The sequence below is a fragment of the Lasiosphaeria miniovina genome (genome assembly GCF_030549165.1).
Source record: "Lasiosphaeria miniovina strain SMH2392-1A chromosome Unknown B0T26scaffold_4, whole genome shotgun sequence".
In the NCBI taxonomy this organism is placed as follows: domain Eukaryota; kingdom Fungi; phylum Ascomycota; class Sordariomycetes; order Sordariales; family Lasiosphaeriaceae; genus Lasiosphaeria; species Lasiosphaeria miniovina.
The window spans coordinates 116,723-144,586 of record NW_026848223.1 but is presented as its reverse complement, the minus strand read 5'-3'; the positions used below and the strand labels follow the sequence as shown (position 1 = coordinate 144,586).

Below are 27,864 nucleotides of genomic sequence, written 5' to 3'. Positions count from 1 at the left end.
CATCTACACCCGGTAGAAGTCGTGGGGGCGGAGCAAATGTGAATTCCGAAACAATTACAATCTTGTTTCATACACTAAATCGTCCACATGTCGACAGATATCCTTGTGGAAGTGACGGCAAACACCGAAATAATGCTGTGTATGAAGAAAATCCAAGTGACATTGAGAATTTCTCTGCCACCTGACCCGATAAGCCGATTGCCCGCTGTAGCTCTGAGTCTAGAGTCTAGCCGTATCCGCCGCGGCTTGTATGTCTTGCCTGGTTCGCCCATTCGACCTTGCCATGCGCCCGCTGAGAAGTATGAGAGAGATAAAAGGCTAAGATACAGAGAAAATGTAAATAATAGAAGAAAAGTAGAAGGAAAAGTAAAAAAAAAAAAAAAAAAAAAAAAGTAAAAAAAAAATGAGAGTCCATGGATCCGAATATCGGCACCCGAGGAATTCGAGTCCACGCTGAGAGGAACAGACATGAAAAATGATAGATAGATCGACGAAAGACAATATAATATGCGAGTAGCGGCATGTGGCTTTGAAAGAGCTTGGGAATAGATACAAACTTCGAGTGCGCGTTTGGCCACAAGGCCAATCAAGAGTCAAAAATGGCGCCGTAGGCGGGGACGCCACGGGTCTCGAGACCATAGACGACCTTGCGAGTAAGTCTCTGGTTGGAGATGACAACGACGGCTTCGCACTTGCCAACGGGCTTGCTGCGCCCCGACGTATTCTGGCGTCCTTGGAGGCCGGCGTAGTCTGCGGGCGTGTCGCGCTGGCTCTGCTCCCACACGCGGTAGACGATCTTAACAAGGTCTGGGCGTCGTGTGGCAGGGCCGCCACGGCTCGTGTCGATAATGATGGCACGGGGGTCCGTCTTGTATATCAGGTCAATGACAGCCGCACCATACGTGGAAAGCGGCGCCTTGGTCGACCAGACAATGCGGACGGGGTGGTCGGGCTTCTGCACAAACAGACTCATGCATGGTGCGATGCCGGACCCGGTGGCCACGATGATGCACGGCTCAAACAAGCCAGCGATGCGCATGACCCCAAACTGCGGTGTGCCGCGCGTGTAAATCTTGGTCGGCGGGTTCTGAATGATCTTTCGTGTCCAGTCGCCGGCATTGGAGACAATGACGGAAAAGCCGTGGTCGCCGGCGTGCGAGAGAGACTTTGTGGTGTCTGGGCTGCGTACCAACGACAACTGACTGACGTGGCCCTTCATGTTGGCACCTCGGATGTTGGCGCCTCGCTCTGCCATAAGCGCAGGAACGGTGGCTTTTGAGAATCCCTCGCCGTGGCCAGGATTGCAGCAACAGCCGGCGCAATGACCTGTGGGCTTGGGAGCGGCAGGGTATGGTATCACGCCAAAGGCATGAGTCTCTTTGAGCGGGGCGTCGGTAATGCGGATGGCTTGGCCGTAGTGAACATTGCGGTAGTTAAAATTGAGCTTGACACAATGCTCCGAGAGGACCTCGGCCTCAACTTCGCGCAAGCGCAGGCGAGCCCAGGGGTATATAACGAGCAGCGTGGTTGTGGCCAGCATCCAGAAGTTTGAGGATACCAGCAGAGCCTTTCCCATACCCATGTCACTGTGCTGGGCGGCTTCGGCGGTAACGAGCATCAACTGGGCCCAAAACAGCAGCACCGCAGACCAGCCCATGAAGCGGTGAACGCCCTCGAACCAGTTGTGCATGATGCGTCGTAGGTGCGGGTAGGCGGTGATGAGCATCGTAACTAAGAGGACGATGATGGTGTAGCTGACAAAGTAGATGTAGCTGCGCAGGACGGTGGTCTCGCCGTTGGACCGGAAGTCCATGGTCAAGAGGACAAGGAAGGCGAGGTACCAAACTGTGCCAGCAACAGCACCGCCGCTATGGATACCACCGTACGAGTAGATCTTGGCGACCAGGCGTCGAGCACGCAGGGGAAGGCGCGTGGGCCATGTTCCAAAGACCCAGAAGAGAGAGTTGACAACATGCTCGTTGCGAACGGCTATGGCGGCGAGGATGTTGGCTGTGACTGCGGTGCTGGCTTGCTGGTACGTGAGGGTGTTGCCAGCCACAATCCAGTGGGCAATGAGGAACGCGAGAGCAGCGAGGTTGGCGAGAAACGCCAGACAGAATATGCGGCGGTAAACCGACCCAAAGTTCCATCTCAGGTGCCGGAAAACCCGAGGCCCCCTTTTACGTGGCAGGGGTGAGTTATCGAGGGAGTTGGAGGTAAAGGGGTCATTGAGCTCGTCTTCGGAAAGCAGACCCTGGCTGTCGGGCTTGTCGGATTTCTCCTTTTGGTTGTCTGGCCTGTCGCTCACAAGAGTGTCGGACGAGATGTTCCTTGGCACGCGCCCTACCTCCAAGTCGCGCGGAGAGACCAGCGTACTTGTGCGGACACCGAGGAAGAAAGCTCTTGTTGGCTGCGTGATGGATTCGTCGTTGCTGTCTTCGGAGTCTGAAACATCCGTGTCGCAGTCTGTCAGATCATCGATATCTGGAAGTGGAAGTGGGCTTGGTCGTGGCATCGTAGGGAGGGCTGGAGCGCGGATGGAAGGGTCCCAAGAAACGAAGGATGTGCAGTCTTGTTTCGGCGGTGGCATTGGCCAGTTTGTGGTGAGATCGCCCCTGTCAAGGTGCTCGTGCTCTGGGCTTTGGTACTTCCACTGCACAAGCCGAGAAGGTGATTGCGGGAGCGACATGTTCAAGCCGTCTTGTGAACTCGAGGTTGAGGTGGTAATCGAGTTGGGAGCCAGACGATAGGCAACGCGCGTAGGGTAGGTAGTAGGTAGGGTACTAAGAATGCTTCCTCTCGGGAATAGGTGATTGAATCCGGGCAGCAAAATACCTGCTCGGGCAGTTTCAGCTTCTCTTACACCGCAACCCGTGATGTCACTGGTGATGCCTTCCTCATCTATGTTGCGAGTACGTAAAGGCTCCACAATAACACGGGAAGCGGAAAACGGATGACCTGAAGAGCTAGAGACCTGGGGAACTGGGGACCTGGGGTTAGACTGGGGATAATGCCGACGAAGCCGCAGAGTCAAAATGGGACGAAGAAGCCAAAACCATATTGGATGGCCGTTGAATGAATCGGTTGGGGCGTTCTCTATATAGCATCATTCTGGAGTGTGCTCTCTCTGGAGTGTGCACTCTCTGGAGTGTGCACTGAGGTGAGTGTGCACTGAGGTGAGTGCAGGTCCTCGGATGGAATGAGAACCGAGCCGAGGACGAGAGAATGCTCCGCCGCTGCCCAGCCGAGGAGAAAATAGCACGGACGGCCATGTTGTTGCTGTCCGGGCAGCCAGACTGCGGGTTGGTGAAGAGGGCGTAAGGGATCCATGTGCCATATCGGCGGCGACCTGTTTGCAGGGATTGATTGCAAGTGCTTCTGGAAGATGCCCAAGGACCTAAGGCAGGTACCCATGCTGGCCAAATGAGATCCCGCGGCCGCTTGTAGCCCTACAAATCCGTAAATAGCATCGACGAGACCGGGGGGGACGGCTCCCGTTCGCCGATGGGATCTCGAACCGGGGAGACAGCTGTCGGCTATCTCGATGGTGCGCACAGACACGAGAAGCGAGACGTGAACCGGCGGTTGGCGAACACGACTTCAGCCAGTGCGCGCAGCAGGAGCAGTGAGTGCGTCATAATTGACATCCAAGAGGCGGCTGAATTCGGTTGCCCCATGTCTCGGGAAACTGAACAGCCATATAGGAACGAATCTAATGCGGGACCTAATTAGCTACCTTACCTAGGTATTGGACGAGTGGGGGTACGGGCGTGCTGTCACTCGTGTCCTAAATCGTCTTTCTGGAGCTGGCAAGTGAGAAAGGGCCAGGTTGAAGCCCCAGTCACCGCAGCGAGAGGACGGGAATGCTCGCCCAACAAAGAAAAAAGACCGGCCAGTTGGAACTGGGAAGCTGTGCCTTGGTGTCAATCCCAGCCGATCCCTGTCAATCCCGGCCTGCCCCGGCCAATTCCGGCCAGTCTTCCACCCTTTGTAAGGCGGTGGGTGTCCACCCCGGCCGCGATGCAGATCCAGATGTGGCTTGCATTGGGGGGTGGGGGTGCTGGTCAGTGGGATCGGACCCGCTGTAGCGTGTTTGGCCTAGGGTCCCGAGCAGCCTTCTGTCAAACCCGCGACCGCCGAATTCCGAATGCCCAGGGCTGTTGTTATGGGTAGATTTGGTAGGTGGCGCTCTTCATTACCCGTATTCTGAAAATCCTCGAGTCTCCCCTCAACTCCGTAGGACCACTGCGGAGCACACGGAGCATACCATAGGCACACTGAAGTTGGACAGCCTCGCGGCGTCCTCTTTCCAAGATACCTAGGTATGTACATCCATACCCTCCTACCTATCCGCCCCCGCCAAGCAGCTCCAGGGACGCAGCAACTACGGCAGCCCTCGATGAACGCAACCATGAACCAGGGAGAAAGTCGCGTCCGTCCACCTAATTAAGTCATGAGTACGACGATAGCGGGGCGCTTCCAGCGGGCCGATGTTCTGAGGTCGAAACATGCGGCTCGGGAAGAGAAATGGCCGATCATCCGCTGTTCCACTGCATCTCCTCAGAACCTTACAGGGCTCGACACCCAAAGAGCTCGGATGGCGGCCTGCGGGGTGGGACAAGCTCTGGGTTCCGGGCCAATCAGAGCAAGTGCCGTTGGCCAATAGCGCATGGCCAACAAAAGCGGCTGCGAACTCACTCACCCGTCATGAGCCAGCCACAATGTGATCGGAGAATATATTTCAAGTCGCACGCAGGTATTTTGGGCGCGTCGGCCGTCTGTAGGATTCGCTTGTTTCCCAGAATGCAGCGCACCCGGGAAGACAAATTGGTTGGGGCTAATTAGCTATTCTTGGACTCGGATAATGTGGGCAAAATGCCCTCTGGCTCCCCTCCTGGGCAAATTCTCGTGGCCATCGGTGTGGAGCTAGGTGGGGGTTTGCCTGTCCCCGTTCCAAAAATATCGTCCGAACTAAAGTGGCCCACTCAATTGCCTCTCCTGCTCGCCCGTTTCCGCGTCCAAGAAGCACCACAGACGTTTGCACACCTTAAATGCAAACCGACATAAGCCCCCATCTAATGCTGTAGATGATGCTCAGAACATTGGCTTGGCCGTCAAGTGGCTGGTTGCCTCCAAGAACATAATTGGAGCCGTTCCCAACCTCCCAGCTCTCATGCCTGAGGCTGCGGACCTTCAAATCCTTTCAGCCCGTGTCCGAACCGTTGCACTCTCCCATCAACGGCGACCCAGTCCCAAGCTTTCTCACCGCGCCCCTGCCACGTCCTGCCGCCCGCGTTTAATATGACATCTTCCTCTTTTACTTTACGCCGCCATCCGCGCGCTTCCTCTCTTATCTAAGCCGGTAATAAAACTCTCCCGCATTAGATTAAAGTATCCCATTGCATTCGGCTTGGATAGCGGCTCGTTGGTCTAAAGGTCCCTACGTGTTCGTGATAATGATCCTTCCTCACCCATAATTAGACCTCCCACCTCTTCCTTTGAGGGAGTTCCTTGGAACACCCACGCCCCATTATTAGATTCCGAGAACAAGTTACAGGGGCTTCAGATCCTTCCTTGTGTCTCCATTTTCCAGGTTTTCACGGCTGCATATGGGCTTGTGGTGCAGTTGCTTGACTGCATCGCGTACATTTGCAGCAATCCAATCTGATCTAGCGGCACGTATTTGCCTATTACTCGTGCTGTCACACATGTAGATGTCGTCTAGGTAGGTCTATCAGCAAGCTTTCCTTGGTTCCGGGGTCGAAGTTGGCCGTCAATAGCCCCATCCGTCATTCCGGTCGCAAATCATCCACTTCTGGCAGTTCTTGCCCTTGTAAAAGTCCTGCGCCCACACCTCCATCTGCGCAATCACTGCTCGCTGCGTTGCGCGAACGCCCTCGTTGATGTCGGCAGTCTTGGTGAGCAAATCGTTACAGTGACGCGCGCCGGGCATCAGGAACACGGGCGCCGCGGCCGTGCTCTCGAGCGGTCCGCCTGGCCGCAGCTCGCTCGACACGGAAGCCGACCGCCAGGGGTCAAACTCGCCGTTGACCCACAGAAGCCGGGTTGTATTAGTCAAGTCCCAGCCCTGAGTCACGTCGTTGGTCATGTCAACCGTCTTGCCGGCGGCGGACCCGTACGTGGCGTTGCCTTCGGTCGGGAAAGACAGCGCGCACTGCCGCTGGTAGTACTCGACGCTGACGTAGCGCGACACTATGGTGGTGTGGTTTTTGGGTGCACCGCTGTCGTGTAAATCTCTGGTCAGCTAATTTTTGTCTCGACTTCAGACTTCATACAGCCAATTGAAGGGCGGTCAAGGACTAGTACTCACGTTTGCCAGTAGGAGAAGGGCTCATTACAAAGAAACCACATCCACTGGCGGTTCCAACCATTTCCAACGGTCCAGTCTGCGTAAAAAGCCTGGCTCGTATTATACGTGTCGAAGCAGTCGTTGACCGACTGGAGGTTGCCATCGTTGTCGGTGCAGACTTGTATACCGCAACCATGATGGATTAGCATGGCATTCGCTTGTCATGTACCTGGCGATCTCACTCGTTCACTGCGAGGAGCCAATGACCAAACTTACCGTTGGGCACATATTCGTTCCTGAACCACGACGCATAGTTGGTGAGCGCCTTCTTCAAGCCGACACCGATAGCGGGGACCGTGGTGTTAAGCCACTTCCCAGTGCTGTTGGACACGTTCGTGCCGTTGATTTGCACAGGCCTCACGCCTTCCATGCTGTCGCACATCTGGAAAAAAGCGGAGTAGTTGGAAAAGAACTGCACGCTCTGCCACATACTAACGGTGTTTGAAACGGCGCTGTTTGTTCCCCCGGCTCGTGTCAGCAAAGGACCCAAAAGCGGGCAATTCAAAGATCAGTATACTCTGAGGGGAATGAGTCCGTACGTAGCAAAGTCATCGGCGTGCCCGAGCTCGTCCAGTCCAAATCGCTTCTTCAGGTCGCAAATGGCCGTCTCGTTCTTGCTATCCAGTACATTGTCGACGTGCTCGACGATCCGCGAAATGTCGGTGCTGCAGTTCTTGGGCATGCCCTTCTGGATGGGAAGAAAGTACGACCAATAGTCGTCAACGAGCTGCACCGGCGCACTGGATGCATGGTAGGCCCAGAAAGTGCCGGGCGACAGCTTCTCGGTCCAGGCAGCTAGCGCGCCGGAATATGAGCCCCCGACATTGATCCACGGCTTGGTTGCGAGAAGACGGGAAATTGTCAGCGATTTTGGCCAATCTTTGACGGGCCTTGAAATCCTTCAGGCAGAGGGCGCACTCACGGAGTTAGGGGCATTGACCAAGCTGCTATTGTCGAATGGGAGCTTGACATTCCTTGCAATGTTCACTAGATCGGCGATCGAGTTTTCGAGGGTCAGATACGTGAGATTCTGCGTGTCAAGGACCTGGAAAGGCGAGGATTCGCCGTAGTACCGATCTGAAAAAGGAGGACACAAGGGTCAGTCTGCGATCTTTCAACCCCAACGGTGCCGGCTGGCCGAACGGGCAGAGGCGTACTTACGCTCAACCATAACCACGGCGCCTCCAATGGCACGAGCATAGAGGCCGGTGAGTGTCCGCTCAGTGATGTAGCCGCCGTAGTTTGTCGCATCAGACTCGCCAGGAGTGAAAAGCACAATCTGAAATCGAGACAGGGTCAGCTTCCTTTTCCGCTGTCGCTGCCAGCCATGGCACGGGGGAAACTCACGGGAGAACCTGGCCCAGCCCAGAATGTGTTGTTCCACCAAATCCGTTGCGAGAACGTTCCCAAGCTAGGGTTCTTATGGTCAATAAGCTGCCGGAACGTAGAATTGCCGCTCGAGCCTCCAACCTCCGCCAAATCACCAAGTAGACGCTGCATCAAAGGTCGCTGCAGCCGGAGGCCACGAGCCTGCACCTGCATGAAGCAAAGCAAGCCCAAGAGGAGCGAGAACATGCTCCCGGTCTGCATCTCAAAACGTGCCAACGAGCAATGAATGAGGGTGCGATTTCTTTTGTGAATGCGGAAGAAGGGGAAATTCGAGGACGAGGGGATTTCGATTTCGATTTCGATTCCGATTTCGATTTTGGTCCCGGGGAAGAAAATTTTTGGAGGGCTAGTTGGCCCCAAGGTATCAGACGAAACGTGAAGCGTCGTGCTGCCTTGCAATCGGATGAGTGTTTGGGCCGAGAACGGCCAGGCTCCGCTACTCTCGATTCACAGCAGCAGGTGCAATATATTTAAATCCAAGAGGTGCCGCAATTGGGAGGAGACACAAGCCTCCGTAGGACGAGTGGCACAATGCGGCTGCAGACGGTGAGGCAGACTCGCAGAATGAAGCCATCGCGGCCAATTCATTCTACGTCAAACTGAGGCACAGGACTCAATTGCGATATGTTGCAACCAATGGTGGTCTCGTCACCGACACGTCAGACGACGTGAACAGACCATGCGCTGCAGTATTCCGGCTCCACGGAGCCGTGGCAATTCGTGCGCCAGGCAAGTGTGCTCCCAGCAAATCACCCAAGGCGGCTAAGATGGTGGCATCCGGAAAGTAATGTGCCGCCCGGCACGGTGGGAATAACTGGGATGCCAAATTTATTTCCCATAAAGGGCCCATAAAGGGAGCGGATAAATGGGGGGCTCGGCGCACAGCGGCCGGCATATTGGGCAGGTCATGCTTCTGAGCTACGGTGAGCCATCCAATGCGTCATAACAAAAAACTTGAGACGAAATTTGCTCAGAAGAAGCATAAATGAGGAAGCATAAATGAACAACGGCGATGTGTGTTCTATCTCCGCCAGATTGGTATTTCACCTTGTCAGTCCAACTTGGTAACTCGGCGACGACAATCAGACCTGGGAACTCAGGAAACAGTAATTACGTAGTCTCAACAGGATGCTTCCGGGCCATGATGAGTTACTTGAGAGGCAGTTGTGGTTACGCCTTGATGCCGAATACCCCGAGATACACGATTTAATCCATACCACACACAAGTAGCTAGTGCGATAACAGTAGGTACTCAGAGACTAGTCGACCCTCAAACACAACAATGAAAAACGAGCTCTCCGCTCCATCTTTCACTTCACCAGACTTTAGAACCATACTATACTCTATCTATAGAACAGGCCCACCAAAAAACGCCTTGATAGATTTCCAACTATAGTGCCATTGAGAGGAGACAGATTTGATTTGTTGATGCCATCAGCCGGCAAAGGGTTGGCGTTTTTCGTCCTTGTTACTTTGTTTTTTCCATTCATGTTACTCTCTTTTTTTTTTTTTTTCTTCATGCGTGTCACTTTGCGGCTTTTGGACTTGGAAGGAGACAAGAGCTATTTCAACTTTAAGGGGTCATCGACTTTCTTCCTCGAATCGTCGATGAACGTGAGCTCGAGGTCATAGCTCGCAGTCATCTTAAAACAGGTCTGATTCTCAACTCCAGGTAGTGGCTCGGTCTTATTTGCAGGCGTAACCGTAACATGAGGTACTTATGTGCAAGGCTGGGGGGGCCAAGGACCGGTCTTAGCTTGGGATGATTTTGGCGTTGTTGTGGGCCCGCAAGGTTTATTCCCTGCCGATACCGCCCGCAGTTGTCAACAATCAGGGACGGTTTGGGGCCGCAAACTTCCGAGCCCAAAACACGCCCCAAAAATGGCTTGTGGATGGACCTGTTCTTTTCCATTCTGCTTTGGGCAGGTGCCTCAAATTAAGGAGATCCCATCAGCAGATAGCGATTGGGGGACCTTCCAGCTTGTGGGGCATTAGCTCAGCACTGGGAGAGAATGCACGTGACACGACTTGGCAAAGAGCTTGGACCATTGGCCATCTCGAAGCTCCACACTCCGGCACTGTCTGGCGTCAAGTTCGAAACAAACACCACCGGGTCAGGCGACTCCCCTCAATTGACTACGCAAGCTTCCTCAATTGCTGTCCAAGATGGCGCACGCTGTAGAAGCCGAAACTCCGCGGAGTATGGGTTCCCATCCTCCCTAACGTCTGAACCAGTGCTTTACCTTCAAGAATTGCTTGCTAACTTGGATGGTGCAAAAACAGAGGCGACCCGCGAGGAGATGCGCGATGCCAAACTGCCCATGGCATACCGAGACAGCTGCGCCAACTTGCTGATCCCGCTCAATCGGTGTCGCTTCGAGACGTACTACATGCCCTGGAAGTGCGAGGTACGCCAGACACAAACCGGACCCGCCCCGAAACATGCACCTGAGAGACCGACAGACACGGGTGCTGACATTCCCCACAGACCGAGAGACACAGCTACGAGAAGTGCCAATACGTCGAGTTCAAGAAGCGTGTGGCCAAGATGAACGAGCTCCGGGAGGCAAAGGATGGCGCACGGAGCAACTGATGCGGAACCACCAACCAGCGAGTAGGTGATGGGCTCACCTTGTACATATTCCGAGAAGACCGTGATGGAACTGGAGCTGGAGCTGGAGCTGGCTGGGTTTGCAACGGTATATATATGCAATACACTGGCTCTCCAGCTGTCCAATGCAACAAAGATCAGCCGTGCGCTAGGAGGAAGGTCAGAGACAAAGCACGAAACCGGGTCTCGGCACGACGAGAGCGCTCGCCTCAGACCCTCTGCCTCGTGGACTTTATAGCTTTGTGTACCAGTGTGCCCGTCAATTTCCAGCGATCCGCCTTCCTACGGCTTCGTTCGTTGTGCTATGGGGCGTGGCTCTTTGGTCGAAGTCTCCCGGGTCGGGCCGAATCGCGTGGTCTACGGCCTTCGTGGCCTAAGGAAAGAACAAGGGATCCCAACAACAAATGCCGCAAACTAGTTACGAACGTGATCCGTCGTTGGCTGTGAGCACTTCGGAATGGATGCGAGCTGGCAACCATGGCGCAGGATGGAGTCATCTTGGGGTTTCCAACACTTGCCTCAAGGTCTTGTGGGTTTGACTTCCCAGTTGCTCATCACTTCCTGCACCCACACACTCGCAACCTATTTCATGCAGGCGGTACTCATCAGAACGTCTATAGGCATTGAAGTTCAGCATCATATCCTCCTTCTACGGGCTGCTTTCTAGCGCAAGGGTTAGCTTTAGGACGAGTCTGCCAGCTTCGCCCTGCAGTTTCCATCCCCGACATATTGAGAGAAAACCCGCACTGTAAGTGTTTCTGCCCTTCCCACCGAGGTACATCCCATGCCCAAACGATACAAAGTCACTGCAAAGTTCTCGGAGCCCGTTCAGCAACTGGGTCTCGAAGGGATGTACGGACCTAGCGAATACTAACCGTCTGTTCCACTTCCACTGTTAGTGGGCGAGATGGGCATTTCCTGACTAGTAATTGCCTAGTTTGATGGATCTAGCATGGAGTGTTAACTAATTTCGAAGCGCACAAGGCGCTGGTTCATTTCTCTGGTATGTTCAGCTTGCTCTTTGTGTCCCAGTGGGGTTTGTTACCAATGCTGGAAGACTCCTATACCGTGTTCCAAGACAAAGACAGCTACGAACATTAGCCGACAATGGCCTTTATGGACTAACATTTATGGCGGAGTATTGAACATGCCAAATCGAGGCGACTGAGCAGCTTCTTGGTTCCCACTGTTCGAGTGGTCAAGATTAGAACCTCGACCTCCTTTTCTCAAAATATTTAAAAGTTGAGAGATCACTTCCAAGCGCAGACTCTAATCTCGGCCGCGTCTTCACTCTTGGTCAAGGCACAGGAATCGGCCACCTAACCATTGACACAGCCGATAAACCACTCCAGCTCTCTCCCTCCATTACCCAAAACCCGCATGTCCTTGGGTTTTGGGAAACAGATACAAACATGGCTTCCACCCCCAAATTTGTCAACCACTACCAGGTGCTGAGAATTAGCTCTACGGCGACAGAAGCGGAGATCAAGAAGGCCTTCCACAAGCAGTCGCTGCTTACCCACCCAGACAAGATGGGAAACACCCCCAAGAATCACGCCGCATTCTGCGCCGTCAACGAGGCCCACAGGATCCTTTCTGATCCCAAGCTGAAACGTGACTACGACGCACTGTACGCCGCCAACCGCCGCTCTTCCCGAAATCCAAACACCAAGGACCCAAGCCGCCCCTCCGGCCCCTTGGCCCCACGTCCGCCTCCCGCCAAACCCACTCCGAGGAGACCTTCAGGGCACCACTCGTCCAACCCTGGTAGACACCACACTCCACACGCGTCGAAGCCGCCAGAGCCCAAGCCTAGGGAGCGCCGACCCACTCCGGATGCGCCGAAGACGCCGGATCCCAGGTACAAGGACGCGCCGAAGACGCCGGAGCCCAGGTACAGGGACACGCCGAAGACGCCGGAGCCCAGGCCTGAGAGCAGGTACAGCCGCCCCGGCGGCTCCAATGCACCGTCGCCGATCCCTCGCGAGGAGTCAGGACCGCGCCTGTACGAGGTGCAAAAGAAGCTAGAGAAGGCCGACTCCAAGCTGAAGACCTTGCGGACCATTGTTAGCGACTCCAAGATGAGCGACAGGGACGCGGCGCGCCTCAAGGCCGCAATCGACGAGTTCCGCGACGCCATCGCTTGGCACCGCTGCGACACGGAAGAACTGGCCAAGCGCCGCCGCCTTCCGCAGTCACCCGAGGAGGCTGTGAGCATTGCCAGGGGGGTTATAGCTCACGAGTACAAGTCCCTGTGCTGGGATGTTCTCATGCGCGCCATTCTCGACAGCGCGGTCCGTAAATCTGAGAAGCTCGGTTCCTCGGAGGACTTTCGCCTCGGGCTGATTACCAAGCTTGAGGAGCACCAGCATGTCCTCATGCCTTGAGATGGCTTCTTTTTCTTTGCAGGTAAGTATTTGCTGCGTAGATGCTAACTTCTTTAGTACCGAGTATTATATCTTTACTTGTTGCACTTTTGATCTACCTAGGTAAGTTTCTAATCTCTTTTCTGTACCTCTATTAGGAGAGCAAATAATACAACCTGGTCTGCCACGAGTATTTATTTTCCACTTACGTTTTGACATCTTGCATTGTAGTGGCTCACGCTTTTGTCTAATTGCGTGAAATGAGAAAGGAATTAATTAGGAAAACAGCCAACACGTGAGCGAGAGACGAGATTCATGTTGATGCAAAACTTTTAAACTCCTTTTTCACCCCGTGCCCAGGGTATTTAGATACTGATATACCGTCCCAGACCTTCTTACTCTTCCGTACATGGACATCGTGCCCTTTTGATCCGTTTCAAACAAAGTCAATGCTTCAAACAAGGTCAACGCTGCGCTGCACCCCATAACGCCACTCAGTGTACGCCACTCAGTGTCCGCCACTAGTGTCCGCCAATCTGGCCCTTCGGCAGCGGCGGAATCCAGCACACGGCCAAATTGAGCGCGACATGTATCACGCCAATGACCCAGAACCCCTTGGCATAGTCCGTGCCGCCGCCCATGTAGCGGAAGATGATGGCGAAGATGACGCCGCCCAGATTCCCGCCGGCGCCGGTCAGGCCCGACAGGATGCCGTTGGCGTAGGGGAAGACGTGGGGCACGAGGGCAAAGTTGGCGCCGTTGCCGGCCTCATGGAACACGGCCAAGAGCACGATCAAGCCGACCATGGTCGGCAGGTGGTGCGGGTTCAGCGTGCCGATGAGGATCAGCAGGGCGCCCGTCAGCAGCCCGCAGACATGAATCCACGCCTTCTTGAGCCACAGGCTGCGGCCGTAGCGGTTGTACAGCAGGTCGCTGACCACGCCGCCGGCGGGCCGCGTGATGAAGTTGAGGAAGCCGAAGATGGCCGCGTAGTTGCTCGCGTTGGTCTGGCCCAGCGTCGGGAAGTTCTTGAGGTAGTACGACGCCAGTATGGCGTTGATGGCCAGCTCCCCGCCGAAGCTGCACGCGTACGTGGCCACGTGGAACAGGCCGTGCAGGCTGAATACGACGCGCACGCCCTCGCGCACGCTCGGCTTGACCACGATCTCGCCCTGCGCCGTCTCGAGCGCCTCGGTCCGCGAGATGTCGGCCTCGTGCTCGAACCCGTGCACGCTCTTGCTGCTGCTGCCGTCTTCTTTGCTGTCGCTGCTGCCCTTGAGGTCCTTCTCCTCGTCCGCCGCCGCCGCCGCCGGCAGCTGCCGGTCGGCCACGGTGCCCGTGATGTTGACAATCTCGCCCGGCAAGCCGTGCGACACGAGGTTGCTCTGCACCTGGGCGTGGCGGTCATCCCACTTGCCCATGGGCGTGTCCTCGCACAGCAGCAGCAGGCCCAGGCCGCAGGCGATGAGGCAGACGAGCGGGACGAGGAATGTCAGGCGCCAGGCCTCGCCGGGGGTGCGGCCGCGGCTGTGGACGAGCGAGTCGTAGACGGCCGGCATGATGAAGTAGGTGATGCCACCGCCGGCATTGCCCCAGCCGCCGGCCAGCGCGTTAGCCGTGCCGACCACGTTCTTGTCGAACCAGCCCGTGCACCAGACCTGGCACGGCACGAACGACCCGCCGAGGATGCCGATGAAGAAGCGGATCACGTACAGCCCCGACGCGTTCTTGACCAGCGGCGCCAGCCCGATCGGGATGCTGCCAACCAGGATCAGCATGCTGAACACCTTGCGCGACCCCATGTGGTCGCACAGCGGGCCGGCTACGAATCGCACTAGTAGCGTTGCTACGAGAGAGATGATGTTGGAGTTGGCCACCTCCTCGGACGTGAGGTTGAGGTCTTTTTTGATCGTCACTGTGAGCTGTTGCCGTGTTAGTGGCCCTGGGACTCATAGCAATTGTGGGGACGAGCTTGTTGACATACCAGTGGCGGGAATGTGTACCATGCCCAGAACGCCAGCATGAAGCCGAGCCACGAGAAGAAAAACACGCGGCCATGTCGGTTGACGGGATTGAATACGGGGATGCTCCGGGCCTTCTTGTTGACCGGGTTGAGCACGGGGGCTTGCCACAGGTCGGAAACTTGGAATCCCATAGTCACAGGTGGGCCTAGGGGCACGGCGTCAAAGTTACTTGCGGCTGGGGACCGGGGTGTTGAGTAGAGGCGATGGGGTTGGCCCAAAACGCAATCGACCAGAGTCGCGTGCGAGTCGGGGTTTATACTCGTTCGTCTCATCCGCTCGTCGCAGCGGCCCCCAAAATCTCAAGAAGGAAATTCCAGGTTTGCATCTCCGCATCTTCAAGAAACGCAGCCCCACGGCGCGGCACGGGGTTGCAAATGACCAGGGGGGGGGGTCCCGAAGCGGAAAGGCTGCCGAGGCTTATCTCGTCGCCGCCCATTGGCTTGTTGGGCTATGCGAGAAGCAGCCTCCCCATTTGACGAGCTGGCTTGGCTTGGCAGCGATAAGACGCACGCCGTGGCTTGCCATGACGGAGCGACCCGAGAGAGGGAGCCTGGGGCGTCTCGGCCGTGAGCCGTGCCATCTCCGCGGGAGACTTCCCAGTCTTGATGACGGTATGCAGGACGAGATGTGGGTAACGGGGGGAATCTGGGCCGTGGGGGTGGCTGCCTCCGGAGCTGCGGCTGAGGACGACATCACGACCCGAGGAGGTGTCGGTTTCAGACTTGTCAAGAGCCGAGCACCCAGTTAGGTCTAGGCCCCGCCCTATCCGGCAGAGATAGCAGCAGATCTTGGGAATTGCATCTCCGGTCCATCTGCATTCTGCATGGCTATCTCTCGATCCCTTGCTCTCCCCACGCAGCACCCCGCGGAGTACTATTTTACAAAATTTTTGCCAAGAGGTGGCATGTCCAAAATGACGACTACTTCCTTTTCTCATCTTGGCCCGAGTTCCACGTTACATGTGCCGCCGAGGTCTAGGCCTTCGGAGAAACAAAGCGTCATATCCGGCCATGTTACCGAGACAGCGGTCTCGGAGCCAGTGTCATTGCATCTAGTCAGCACGGGGCCCTCAAGGCTCTCGGATGGCGTCAAGGCTCTCGGATGGCGTCAAGGCTCTCGGATGGCCTTTGCAACGAGTCCAGATATGGAGTCATCCGTTGTGGTCTGAGACCGAGACATATATGTGGCCGAAGCTGAACACTGGCTTACTTATCAGGGCTGCATCTTGTCTCCATGATGTCATCAATGCATGTATATCGCACTCTTCGCTCAAATGGGTCTTATCTCTGGCTGCGCAACCCAACGGATCGCCATGTCGGTCCGGCCGCTATCTTATAGGTGGGAAACTTTTCAATCTTACGTACCTCGTCCTTTTCTGATAGACACACCGAGGCGGTGAATAGGGGTCGACGTTTCTTTCTCGCTTCTCAGCTATTTCATAGCAGCCTCCACGTCCGAGACCAAAAAGTACGACATATCTCAACTACAAGAAAGCAATGAATCACCCGGATTTCAATACATCATTTGGCCATCCACCAACCCTCTCAACAATGGGAGGAGCGCAGACAAACAATAGCAGGCTGCCGAATGTTTACACTCTTTAGCTTGGGACATGCATATCCAATGGACATCCAATGGACATCCAATGGACACCCAATGGACAGCGCTGCCCCTTTTGCGGCTCAGAGCCACCCCGTTTTCTACCGAGACATGATCCCCGCTCGATCTGGAGCTGTTGTCCCGGTAGGAAGAAAATACCAACACTAACCCGCTACACAAAAGCGGGGATTTCAACGGCTCTCCGCAGCGTCTACGTAATTATCCCCCGCATGCCCGTGTAAATGATCCCGACTCTCGTTGCTGCCGGTCTAGTGGTAATTAAGGACGCGGCATGTGTTGCCCGGATGGCTGCTTGGCCCGCTCGTTGGTCAACTCCAACTGGCGCGCCACGAACCTAAATCTTGCCACTCCATCGTCACTGTCCAGCTGACACTCGTGTAATTAATCCAAAACAAAAATAAACATGGCGGACGTTCAAAAAAATGGCACCGACACGGCCGTCCCGAGCCACCACAAGGCCATTGTCTACGACAACCCGGGACAAATCAGCACGCGGATCGAGACGGTGGCGACGCCGCGGCCCGGGGTGGGCGAGGTGCTGGTGCGCATCACGCACTCGGGCGTCTGCAGCAGCGACCACGCCGTCATGACGAACCGGTGGGCGAGCCTGCCGCCGACGGCCGCGGGGCAGGTCGGCGGGCACGAGGGCGTGGGCACCATCGCCGCCTTCGGCCCCGGCGGCGGCGGCGACGAGCAGCAGCATCCCGGCGGCACCGCGCTGAAGCTGGGCGACCGCGTCGGCATCAAGTGGGTCGCCGCCGTCTGCGGCACCTGCCTGCCCTGTCTGTCGGGCCGCGACGCCCTTTGCCACGCCGTCAAGATCTCGGGATTCTACACACCCGGCACCTTCCAGCAGTACGTCATCGCGCCTGCAAACTACGTCACCCCCATCCCCGACGACGTCCCCAGCGACCTGGCTGCGCCGCTGCTTTGCGGCGGCGTGACCGTCTACGCGGCCCTGAAGAAGTCGGGTGCGCAGCCTGTGAGATCTCTCTCTCTCTCTTCTCTCCCCCTCTCCATATTCTCGCCTAGGTCTTGAGTTGGGTCTACTGACGCCTGTCCTCTCTTTAGGGCGAATTTGTCGTCGTCCCGGGAGCCGGCGGAGGGCTGGGCCATCTTGCTGTGCAGATCGCCAGCCGAGGCATGGGATTCCGCGTGATTGTATGTCTGATTCGTGTCCGCAGATACTGACAGAGGTTTTACAGGATTACTGCTAATTCGACGGTGAAAAAGGGCATCGACTCGGGCGAAAAGGAAGCCTTTGTGCGCTCGCTCGGCGCCGAGGCCTTCTTCGACATTGCACAGTACAGCCGCGACAAGGCCGGGTCGGACCAGCTGGCGGCCGAAGTCAAGGCGGCGACGGGCCGGGGCGGGTTGGGGGCAGCGAGCGTCATCGTATGCACCAACTCGAACGCGGCGTACGGGCAGTCGCTCAACTTCCTCGCCTTCGGCGGCTCCGTCGTCTGCGTCGGGCTGCCCGAGGGCGACCCGGTGCCCATCGCCGGCGCCGTGCCCGGGTTCCTCGTCAGCCAGGAGCTGCGCATCGTCGGCAGCGCCGTCGGCAACAGGAAGGATGCCATTGACACCCTCGACATGGCCGCCCGCGGGGTCGTCAAGACGCACTTCCAGCTCGAGCCCATGTCTAAGCTCACCGACGTTTTTGAGCGCATGGAGAGGATGGAGCTCCAGGGCCGCGTTGTCATTGACATGAGCAAGGAGTGACATTGGCCCTAACAGTAGACTAGATTGATGGCCAAAGTGTCGGGATCAGAAGCTCGTTAAGCCCCGCCTCTTCGTAGGTCAGGCGAGGCCTACAGCGATAGTTAACCTCATGGCCCTCTAGAAGATATAGTGCCTCTATTATCAAAAGAAAAATTGTCCGAGACTACACCGGTCAGACAACACTCGAGCGACATAGGTCCCATGCAGCCAGTGACATTATACAATAATTGCTATTTAATATTTTCACCCGAGGCACGTCTCGGACCGAGCGCAATCTTAGCCCAGCGCCTACTCGAGAGATGCATGTGGGAGGAAAGCTTATATCCAATCTGTGCGCCATGCCGCCGTGCTCGAGGCGTCGGTGGCGCGCGCACAGCCCGAACCTCCGGTCTTGCCTCATCATTAGGTAGGGGGTGTGTGCCCTAGCCTAATTACACAAAAGACTTTGGAGCATCCGCCCGCTCGTCGCCCCCCTCCCTCAGCGATCCCTCCGTCTATCCATCCTCCTCCGTCTTGTCCATCCTCCTCCGTCCATCTATCGCGGAATGAACAACCCTCGAACCAAGAACATGGCAAAAGAATGTCCCACCTTTTCCGACCCGAAGAGATTTCCCGCACCTCCCAGAATACAAAAGAACAAGACAGGAAAGTGGGCGATGTATATATCCCTGACCTCATTGAAACCCATTCGAACAATTTGGCCCCCGTCCCCCGCCGAGTAGAATGACGAACCAAAGAAGAAAGGAAGGGTATGTATGATACACGGAACCGTCTTCTTGTTCCTCAGTCTCTATTTACCTCTGCCTTCTCAAACTTCCAGCATCCCCGCCCGACTCTCATTCCCAACACGCCCCAAACAAAGATAGCCAGTTGGAGGCGTTTTCAAAACACGCGTACCAGCCCATCAAATGACTGACAGCAAGAAGACAAAACAGGATTATTATGCGATGCAATGCGAAGACCAAAAAATGCGACCAGAGACAAAGGAAAATATACATGCCACGCACTCGAACGAGTTATAGCACAAACACCAACACCAACACCAACATCACCACCGCCACCGCCATGGTTAACTTCGTCGTGGCCGCCGTGGTTGGCCCTATGGCAGGTCGCGTCCCGACTTGAGACACCTCCCCTTGCGGCCGACCTCCTCGCGCAGGCGGGCGAGGCGGCGGGAGTCGCCGTTTTGGAACGCGAACGCGCCGTTCCAGAAACCGCAGTTGATGTTTGGGGTCTCGTGGCGCAGCTCGGCCTGCTCACGGCCCGTGTCGTCGACGGGGGGGATGTTGGTGTGGTTGTCGATGCCGCTGATCATGCTCTTGCCGGGCAGGTGGTGGAACAGCTCCGGGTTGACGCTGTAGCAGCGCATGTCGTCCGAATCGCGGCAGCTGATGAGGATGGCCACGTCGTAGGCCATGGGCTCGTCCTCGCCGCGGCCGTCGAGCGAGAGCTCCCTGAGCAGGCGCCGAGCCGACGTGCGCGTCACGGCGTACGCGAACGTGCACAGCGGGAACACGGACTTGTGCACCAGCCGCGTGTGCGGCGCCACGCCCAGGTTCTCGAGCAGGGACGCCGTCCACGGGTGCAGGTTCTTGGGGTCCGGCAGCGAAGCGTCGTTGAACGATATGTGCGGCCGCGCCGCCAGGTCTGACGGCCTCACGTGGCCATCCTCGAAGCCCACGTCGATGGAGTGCCAGTAGTCGCCGCAGTGGCCGAGGTACAGCAGGTCCCAGGCGGCGGGGTCGCCGTAGGGGTAGCGCATCGCAACGGCGTCGGCGTCGGCGTCGGCGTCGGCATCGATGGCGGGATCGGCAACAACGTCGGTTGAGAAGTCGGCGGTGGAAGGCGTGGAAGGGAGGGAAGAGACGGGGGTGGTCGAAGCAAGGAGAGTGCGGACGGCGCTTGCGACGAGAGGTGCCTGCAGCGAGCGTAGGCGGATGTCCCAGTCGACGTCGTCTTCTAGGATCAGGGCCGTCTCGGCGCCCGAGTCGAGGAACCTGTGGGATAAGAGAGAGACGGTGGTTAGCCTCTTACGGGGTCTACTGCCAGGCGAAACAAGAAGGGCGACGCACTCTCGCAAGGAATGGAGGTGGCCCAGCCAGGCAAGCAGTGAGCCGCGGCCTATCTTTGTGTGGCCCTCAAGGTCGGACTCGGTCCAGTTGGGCTGGATGGGGATGGTGAAATCGAGCTCGGTGACGTTGGCGGCCTGCAGGAGGCTGTGGCGGCGGGGCGAGTCTTCTTTTGACACGACGTAGATGCGGCCGAAGCCGAGGGTCGAGTTGATGGGGAGGACGGAAGGTTGCTGGGCAGTGGGCTGGCCGTTCGGCTGACTGTGTTGCTGATGGTCATGTTGCTGGCCGGGTCCGGGCAGCCACGGGTCCGGTGACGGGTAAGCCCACAGGCGGAAGACGACGAAGAGGGCGATGGCGACGGCGACCAGGTAGCGGCTGCGCAGCCGCAGCATGGGTATTGTCGTCATCCTAGCGGTCGCGGACTTTATTGTCTTCTTTGGGCCGCTGTCCGGATGCTCGCTCGCCCACTGTGGTATCGCACTAATACCTTAGGTTTGCAGGCGCGATGGTGAACACAGGCGTGGGTGCGGCTGGAGCTGCACGTTGGTGGTTCTGGAAGCAGTCTGTTGGATCTTGGCGGGATGCGCGGCGCGCCCAGACCTGAAACGGAGAAAGCCCGTGCGCTGCTGACCTAACCCTCTCAGGAATGGGATCTTTTGCATGTGTGAGAAGGCTCGGAGCCAATAGCTGCAGCGCATGTGTGCCCGCATTTTAGCTCGTCGTTGCAAAAAGTACACAGTAAAACCAACCCACGCCACCATACCCGTACACTAGACTCAAGACTGTAAAAACCTGAAAACGGCGCGCTAACGCCTCGGTTTGGTTCTAGTGGGCCCATCTACCTTATCCGCAAACACCATCTGATCGCCACACTGCCAACAAGGCCAACCACCCAACAAGGCCAACCACGCAAAATTGCAGCCACGAGGCACAAGAGCGTGCCAGCACACATCTGGGCACAACTTTGTTTGGGGCACTAAAATCGGCGTTGCCCGGTCGGGTTCGACTAGCCCAGTGCCAACTGGCTATGTTCGCCAAGGGCTGCCGGGTCAGCTCATGAGGCTGATGCAACAATGTTCGGACGTTTCCCCTGACGATGCCAGATGGCGGGGTGTGGCACATACCTTGGTCGTCTCGTAGCCCTTACTGAGTACGCGGAATATGGCTGGTGACACTTCATCCCAATGTCTCGTCGGGGTGCTTCAACATCACCAATACTCATCGCCAATACTCCGGTACCTGTTAAACCAGCGACCGTCCAGCCTGCTCCATCCCCGACACTGAGCACAAGTTCGACAAGCCCCAATGCAACACCCAGCAGTTCCAGCAGTTCCAGCAGTTCCAGCAGTTCCAGCAGTTCCAGCAGTTCCAGCAGCAGCAAGACAGCAAGTAACCAGCAGTCCCGCTGTCGCCAATGATTTAGGTGCCAAGACTGCACCTGCACCCAGCCCCGGTAGGCGGCTGGTGTAGCTTCAAGCCTAGGTGTCGGAATTCGATTAATGTTAGACTTCTTACCCTTCGTTGACGGTTGCAGACTTGCGGTTTTCAATGTCATGATATTTACCTAACCCAGACTGGATAAGTTGGGTTGTCTCTTCATTGATTCTTCAACATACTTTGACCCCCGGCTTGCACTTGCCCGGCTTGCACTTGCCCGGCTTGCACTTGCCCGGCTTACACTTGCCCGGCTTACACTTGCCCGGCTTACACTTGCCCGGCTTACACTTGCCAAGTGGCAGGTTTTTGGCGACAGATGAGTGCACCGAAATCTGCTTTGGAACAATGTTCATTGTGTCGATGGGCTCGCAGCTGTTTCTAAACGGCTGACAAGACAACCGGGGATCAATGTATTTTGATCATCCCTCCCCACAACATTGCCGATCGCCACCAGTCGAGAAATCAGCGCCTCGCTTCCCTCGAAGCTTTAAACCCTTGATCAACCACACCATACCAATCCAGCCAAATCCCCCCTCACCCCATGGCCGCCTCCGCACTACTCTTCCGCCTTCTCGTCTTCATGCCGAGCAGCATCGCGCTTGCCAAATCCAAAGCCGCCACCACCAAAGCCGCCGCGCTGGAGCTGCGCGACGGGACCGTTGGGGTTCATGACGCCGCCCGAGGGCCCCATGAAGGCGGCGGGGCTGACGGCCTTGTTGGCGTTCTGGTTGATGCCGAAGCGGATCCAGGCGAAGACGCCGTCGGCCAGCGTCTTGCCGACCAGCGCGTACCGCACGATGGGGTCGTCGCCGTTGGCCCCCTGCATGAACAGGAAGTCGGCCGTGTTGAGCGTCACCGCCTGCTTGTTGCCCATGTACGGCGTGATCTTGTTGACCGCCGTCAGCAGCGACTGGTCAAAGTACAGCTGCCCCACGTGTGCCGCCTTGCCGCCCGTTATGGTGTTGTTGGCTTGCTTGGTTGCGCCGAGGTAGACGATGGCTTTTTTTTTTTTGTTGTCAACGGTTAGCAAAGGGTGTTTTCGACCAGTGTTGTGGTTGCAACTCACCGTGGATGTGCGTCGCGCGGCCCTCGTAGTGGCCCGGTAACAGGCCGTCAAAGGCGGCAACGCCGTGGTCGTCAGTCGGCTGGATCCCGCGCAGAGCCGTGAGCTTCAGGATGGAGGCGTCTTTGGGGTCGCCCATTCCCGGATAGCCCTGGACTCCCGTGTAGATGCCCTGCACGCACATTTTAGCGACAGCCGACCACAAGTAAGGGAGGGCTTGAGTATTACCGTCGAGTTCGAACTCCAGATGTCGACGTAGGCGTTGGGCACAGCCTTGCACGTCTTGTAGTCGACGACTTGGATGGCCAGCGTCATCTTGATTCCGGGCTCCTTCTCGGTAATGTCTTTCCTGACTTGTTCTCCCTTGACGTCTGTGTCGCCATCAGCAAACGGATGTAGTCACCCAGCTGGTTGGGCGTCGGCAACCGGACTTACACAGCGGGCCCTGGTCAACAGCGGGCATCAGCATGCACGCGCCGGCATCCGAGAACAGATTCGAGAGGTCCATCCCCTTGGTAACCGTCTTGTTGCTCTTGTGGTCGATCCTCGAGACGGAGATGTAGTCACGAGGCTTCAGCTTCGGACTATCAGACCACATACGTTAGACACAAAAAGACGTGTTTATCAGAATGCGAGGCGTCCAACCTCTCTTCGGTCTCGAGGCCGAGCTCTCTGCGCAACCTCGCAAACTCGCGGCCATGGATCTCGACTGTCCGCGTCACAAACTCGGGGTCCGAAAAGTGCTTCTCGCAGTGGTCGAGCGACTTGCGTTCGAGGGGAAGGGCGCGGTGGGCGTGGACCTTCTCCTTGCCAGGATGTGCCAAGACAAGAGGTGCGGCCAGCAAGAGGCTCGAAAGAAGGTTTTTGATACCCATTTTGGCGGTGTGGGACTCGAAGAGCGCAGGGAAGCGGCGCACGGCAAACACTGGGAGAGAAATAAAAGACGAGGCGGCCGAGCCAAGATCGGGGGGTCGGCTCCAGCCGACGTGATATTTACGTGTTTTCTTTTCCATCTTTCTACCTGTCCACTAACGGAGCTTGGCTCGATGGAGCCGGATCTCGGCACCATGGCATGGTACTGTGGTACTCTGGGCCCACGGAGAACAGCAAATGGAGACACGCAATATCCGGGTCGTGCTCTTTCAATTCACCCATGAAGTCCATGATACGTCGAGCGAGAGACGAGCGACACGAGTGGTTGAGGAAAGGCGCCACAGGAGCGACTATATGTTGGTCAATATAGGGACGAATCCGCGTGATATGTTTTAGTTTGTGCCGGAGAGAGTACATGGGCGGTGGCACAGAGTGCTCGCTAAGGGCTGAGGTGGATCGGGTATTGCTCCTCGTTATTATTGCACAACATGTCGCCAGCTTCAGCCCAGAGCGCGCAGCCGATGGCGAGGCGCCAAGGCTGTTCCCCGGATTTTAATCTCGGTCCGTGGCCACCAGAGGCCCGGGGAGCAGCCAAGCGGACGAATCGGGTCGGCCGGGTCGTGGCTAGCCCTCTCTGCGTGACGAGGCGGCTAATTTAGAAATCCTGCTGCCCTGTCCCTATGTGTTAGACCCGTGGGTAAAGCTAGGGCACATATAGGTAATAGGGATCCATGCGGGCACCATCTCGCTTCATTAGCCATATTCTCCGTGGCACGGTTTGGCACTTCGTTGGCCCATCAGCGGCGGCGGATTAGCCATGTCCCTGTGGCCCATTTCGGCAGTTGTGCGCTGCACCCCGCATTGTCGGGCAATTCGCTTGCTCGATGGCAAGATCTGGAATGGGCAAGTTAGCAGCCCTGAATTTGCGATCAGGTCTATTTTTGTCTATTCTTGCTCCAAGTTAATAACGAGCCCCGGCCGGCAGCACTGGCTGGCTAACCGAGTGTTTTCCATCATTTCTCTCGGCATGCGTGCAACCTATTGTGGCAGCAGTTTAGGTTGGCCATCTTCCATCAAATACTTAGTACGCTCGTCTAGAGAGCTTGAATCTTCAAAAACAGACCCAAAGTCCTACCAACGCATATTCATCATAAATCATCCTCAAATATTACCTACGGAGATTAATTAGCGTGTCACAACATAATTACGGTAAATAAAATAGAGCCAGTCGACTTGCAGTAAAGACCGTGTATTTTGAATGGTAATTTACAATGTAGAAATCCTGCTGCCTATGGTTTTATGGTTTTATGGTTTTACACAAAAGACTGAAAAAACAAGTCAATACAACCGCGAAACAGCAGCGCGCCAGGGGTGTAAATGTGAACACAGGAAATGGTGGCTAAAGTAACAACCGCTAGCCACACACTTGCGCCTCGACGGAGCAGTTGTCACGCCCCTTCCTTTAATTAGCGGGGCAGTTGGTCGCCCACTGACCACAACCTTGGAGGGGCAGTCTCCTAGTCACGAATCGCGGCTTTGGATTTGCCTTCGTTTCGCAGGTCTTTTAGAACGTGTGTTTGATGCTCCTTTTTTCTTCTTCGTTTCTGTTCCTTCTTCTTTTCACCATCGCCGTGTCGTCTTGCTGCTCTGCAATGTTTAACCCTAACCCTTGTACCGCAGACCTGGACCGGTTTCTGTGAGACTTACGACGCCGCCAAGCCCTTGGGTTGCGTCATTGCGAGTCCATGACGTAGACAGAATTCAGCGACCCCGCCTCCCCCAAGGTTTCAACGACACGGGGTATTTCTGGGCCACCCTCCATAATTCGCGTTCTTTTTACTTCGATCTTGCACCAACCTTGTTGCCTCTTCCACACCATAGAACTCCGCATATTCTCCACGGGCTGCTAGAGCACTGCAAAAGCACTGCAATCCAGTCTTAACACACTGTCACGGCAAATTAGCAAACATGATGCACAACGCCCTCTTCTCGAGCTTCATCGCCCAGCTCTGCCTGGCCGCCCTTGCCCTGGCTGCTCCCATCGCTGACGAGACGCTGACAACCACTGGCCATGGCAACTCGTGGCAATACGGCACGGGCGGTGGAATTCTCGGCTTGATAATTTTGATCCTCGACATCATCGTCTTCAGTACGTGCTCCCTGCTCGCTAATTAGAACGGGGCTGGTTTGGTGTTACTGCCTGGGAGAGGGGTGTCCCGCAACCCGACCCCCACCACCACTCTCCCATTTTTGTTAAACGCCACTCCACCCAAATTTGAACGACGTCGCTTTGCTAACCTGCCTCTTTTCGCACTTGTTTAGTTGAGGTCTTGAAATCCAACCGGCCGCCCTCTTCTAAGCTCATCTGGTGTCTCATCGTCTTCCTGTTCCCCGTCATTGGGATGGCCATCTACTGGTTGTTCTCAAACCGCTCGTCTCACAACAGCGGCTCTGGATACGAGCCCTTGGCTTAATTTGTCTCCACCAACCCTCAGGGTGCCGGCATGTTCACCGATTAAGCCCCGGCTACTCCTTGCTTTCGCCTTTGGCTGATCCACGTCTTGATGGGGAGGGGGGAGATGGAGTATACATTTATCGGTTGGTCGCTGGCCTAGACTGTCCTACTAAATCCGCTGTTGCGGATTATGCCTTTGTTCCAGAATCAATGCATACGAGAACGGGAGGGAATGATAGGATTAGGGGGTCAAGTCTGTGTATTGGCGACGCAGCCTCCATTCAGACGGCGACGACATGTTCTTCTCAGGGGGACGCTGCTGCGACGCGAGTGCTATTAGTAACTTACTTGGAGGTAACTTTCTTAGATCACAGTCACACTTAATAAAATTTTAGTTCCTCCTTTCGTGCCGCAGATCTCAACTTAGCAAGATGTCCTGCTACTTCTAGGGAATTAGTAAATTCGGATAATATCCTGCTTGAAAGTTCTGCCTTGACCACTTCTTTGTCGACGTTGTCGGCGTAGAGGCGGTGTTTTTCTTGGGCGACATTGCCAATGAATATTTTAGGCGACCTGGTTAGGCGACCTGGTTAACCAGAGCGACCATGCGTTGTTGGCATCGTCGACGTGCTTTGTATGAACAGTAGGCCAGAACAGGCAAGTACCGACAGGTAGGACTTACATCGCGAATTAACTTTAATATCGCAGTTTCCGGGCCCGCCATGTTTAGGACATTAAAGTTGGCCGGATTCTTTCCCGGCTCCTCGGCCCCGTGTCCTCATCCCGTCCCACCGCCCCATCTTCCTTTCAGCAGGCCTCGAGAGAGACTCTTCTCAGCACTCAGACACGGCAGGTCGTGTCCTCGAAGCATATAATGGGCTATATAGATGCGACTGATTGTATCGAGACAGGTGCGGACTTTCGAATAGAAAACAACACAGCCAGGGCTCTCTTGCGTTACAAGTACGCGTGGGCGATTAGTTAGTTAGCTTCGTGTTGCCGGTCCGACAGATTTTTAATTATCTTGGCCTTGGGGAGCGTACATCTTACTAAGAGTATCCGAGAATTCACGTCAGGGCCTTTCTTCGTTGTTCGCTTCTGTCGCGTTGGTAATTATTTGCCGGACTGAGATGTAATTACTGGTCCTCGCTCCTGGAGTCGAATGTGAAATAAAATGTGACCAGCCCCGGATTTCTCATCTAAATAACAATCTGGGTCAACGTTGAACTTCCTGAGGTACCGGGGGTGCGTGACGGTTTGGCGATGTATCGAGGCGGCGGAATCACGACGACTCTTCTCTTCCCGTGTCTGCCACTCAGTAAGCAATGGTAGCCAGTAGCACAAAATCCCACCGCCGCGACACCCGCCATTCACTAACTAATTAATTCTTCCTCAATCCGTTCCCTCAGGGTGGGTCTTGCTCCATGATGGTTCCGTCTCGTTGAAAGAATCATCCTAGGCGGCGTGCCTCTAGCCAAAAAGAGGCCAAAAACCTCAACGTGTCCGTCACTCTCCCGAGTCAGAAAGCAACTCTCCGGATCCTAACCAAGTGCGTCACGCTAGGCTAAAGCTCAAGTTTCGAGACGCTAATCTCCTTGCTTCTCCGGGGCTAATACGGCGCTGGCGGACTTTGCCTGACTTGGGTAAGGTTTGAAGGGAGATATTTTCGTCCCTGCAGAGCGAGCCGGAGCCAGCAGGCATCGGCTGGCGGGGACAGCTGTTGGTCGAGATCTATTTTCCTCTCTATCGAGCTAGCATGGGCGAGCCCATGTCTACAGACTTCTGTTGACTCTGGATAAGGCTGTCAGCGCAATTTTTGTCTCTTCCGACGGACCACAAAGTCTGTGGCAGGTCCTGTCTGA

General features: G+C 56.0%; 9 protein-coding genes across 9 annotated transcripts; 4 read left to right on the top strand and 5 right to left on the bottom strand.

The window, feature by feature from the left end:
• Positions 1 to 586: 586 nt before the first annotated feature.
• Positions 587 to 2,515, bottom strand: B0T26DRAFT_645128 (uncharacterized protein; the record flags this gene model as incomplete). The annotated part of the gene is made up of 2 exons (XM_060437688.1): positions 587 to 1,242; positions 1,327 to 2,515. 2 exons carry the CDS (start codon positions 2,513 to 2,515, stop codon positions 587 to 589), a joined length of 1,845 nt encoding a protein of 614 aa, XP_060295572.1.
• Positions 2,516 to 5,773: 3,258 nt separating this feature from the next.
• On the bottom strand, positions 5,774 to 7,870 carry B0T26DRAFT_647011 (serine carboxypeptidase S28; the record flags this gene model as incomplete). Its single annotated transcript, XM_060437863.1, has 7 exons — positions 5,774 to 6,242; positions 6,332 to 6,488; positions 6,587 to 6,822; positions 6,910 to 7,205; positions 7,293 to 7,447; positions 7,532 to 7,649; positions 7,718 to 7,870. 7 exons carry the CDS (start codon positions 7,868 to 7,870, stop codon positions 5,774 to 5,776), a joined length of 1,584 nt encoding a protein of 527 aa, XP_060295571.1.
• A 2,055-nt stretch (positions 7,871 to 9,925) lies between these two features.
• On the top strand, positions 9,926 to 10,352 carry B0T26DRAFT_750923 (NADH-ubiquinone oxidoreductase B18 subunit-domain-containing protein; the record flags this gene model as incomplete). The annotated part of the gene is made up of 3 exons (XM_060445300.1): positions 9,926 to 9,959; positions 10,043 to 10,167; positions 10,248 to 10,352. The coding sequence occupies 3 exons, from the start codon at positions 9,926 to 9,928 to the stop codon at positions 10,350 to 10,352; spliced, it is 264 nt and encodes an 87-aa protein (XP_060295570.1).
• A 1,430-nt stretch (positions 10,353 to 11,782) lies between these two features.
• On the top strand, positions 11,783 to 11,995 carry B0T26DRAFT_646754 (DnaJ domain-containing protein; the record flags this gene model as incomplete). The annotated part of the gene is made up of 1 exon (XM_060437841.1): positions 11,783 to 11,995. A coding segment is annotated over one exon (213 nt), but the record flags the coding sequence as incomplete, so codon positions are not given.
• Positions 11,996 to 13,257: 1,262 nt separating this feature from the next.
• On the bottom strand, positions 13,258 to 14,891 carry B0T26DRAFT_647247 (major facilitator superfamily domain-containing protein; the record flags this gene model as incomplete). Its single annotated transcript, XM_060437880.1, has 3 exons — positions 13,258 to 14,022; positions 14,068 to 14,658; positions 14,721 to 14,891. The coding sequence occupies 3 exons, from the start codon at positions 14,889 to 14,891 to the stop codon at positions 13,258 to 13,260; spliced, it is 1,527 nt and encodes a 508-aa protein (XP_060295568.1).
• A 1,892-nt stretch (positions 14,892 to 16,783) lies between these two features.
• Positions 16,784 to 18,102, top strand: B0T26DRAFT_750920 (alcohol dehydrogenase; the record flags this gene model as incomplete). Its single annotated transcript, XM_060445299.1, has 3 exons — positions 16,784 to 17,362; positions 17,452 to 17,541; positions 17,614 to 18,102. 3 exons carry the CDS (start codon positions 16,784 to 16,786, stop codon positions 18,100 to 18,102), a joined length of 1,158 nt encoding a protein of 385 aa, XP_060295567.1.
• A 1,111-nt stretch (positions 18,103 to 19,213) lies between these two features.
• Positions 19,214 to 20,404, bottom strand: B0T26DRAFT_628856 (uncharacterized protein; the record flags this gene model as incomplete). The annotated part of the gene is made up of 2 exons (XM_060436234.1): positions 19,214 to 20,099; positions 20,175 to 20,404. Coding segments are annotated over 2 exons (1,116 nt in total), but the record flags the coding sequence as incomplete, so codon positions are not given.
• Positions 20,405 to 22,167: 1,763 nt separating this feature from the next.
• On the bottom strand, positions 22,168 to 23,549 carry B0T26DRAFT_648173 (Intradiol ring-cleavage dioxygenase; the record flags this gene model as incomplete). The annotated part of the gene is made up of 5 exons (XM_060437979.1): positions 22,168 to 22,610; positions 22,678 to 22,846; positions 22,903 to 23,045; positions 23,110 to 23,258; positions 23,320 to 23,549. The coding sequence occupies 5 exons, from the start codon at positions 23,547 to 23,549 to the stop codon at positions 22,168 to 22,170; spliced, it is 1,134 nt and encodes a 377-aa protein (XP_060295565.1).
• A 1,512-nt stretch (positions 23,550 to 25,061) lies between these two features.
• Positions 25,062 to 26,407, top strand: B0T26DRAFT_707180 (uncharacterized protein). Its single transcript, XM_060441842.1, has 2 exons — positions 25,062 to 25,696; positions 25,870 to 26,407. The coding sequence occupies exons 1-2, from the start codon at positions 25,516 to 25,518 to the stop codon at positions 26,019 to 26,021; spliced, it is 333 nt and encodes a 110-aa protein (XP_060295564.1). The 5' UTR covers positions 25,062 to 25,515; the 3' UTR covers positions 26,022 to 26,407.
• Positions 26,408 to 27,864: the final 1,457 nt, after the last annotated feature.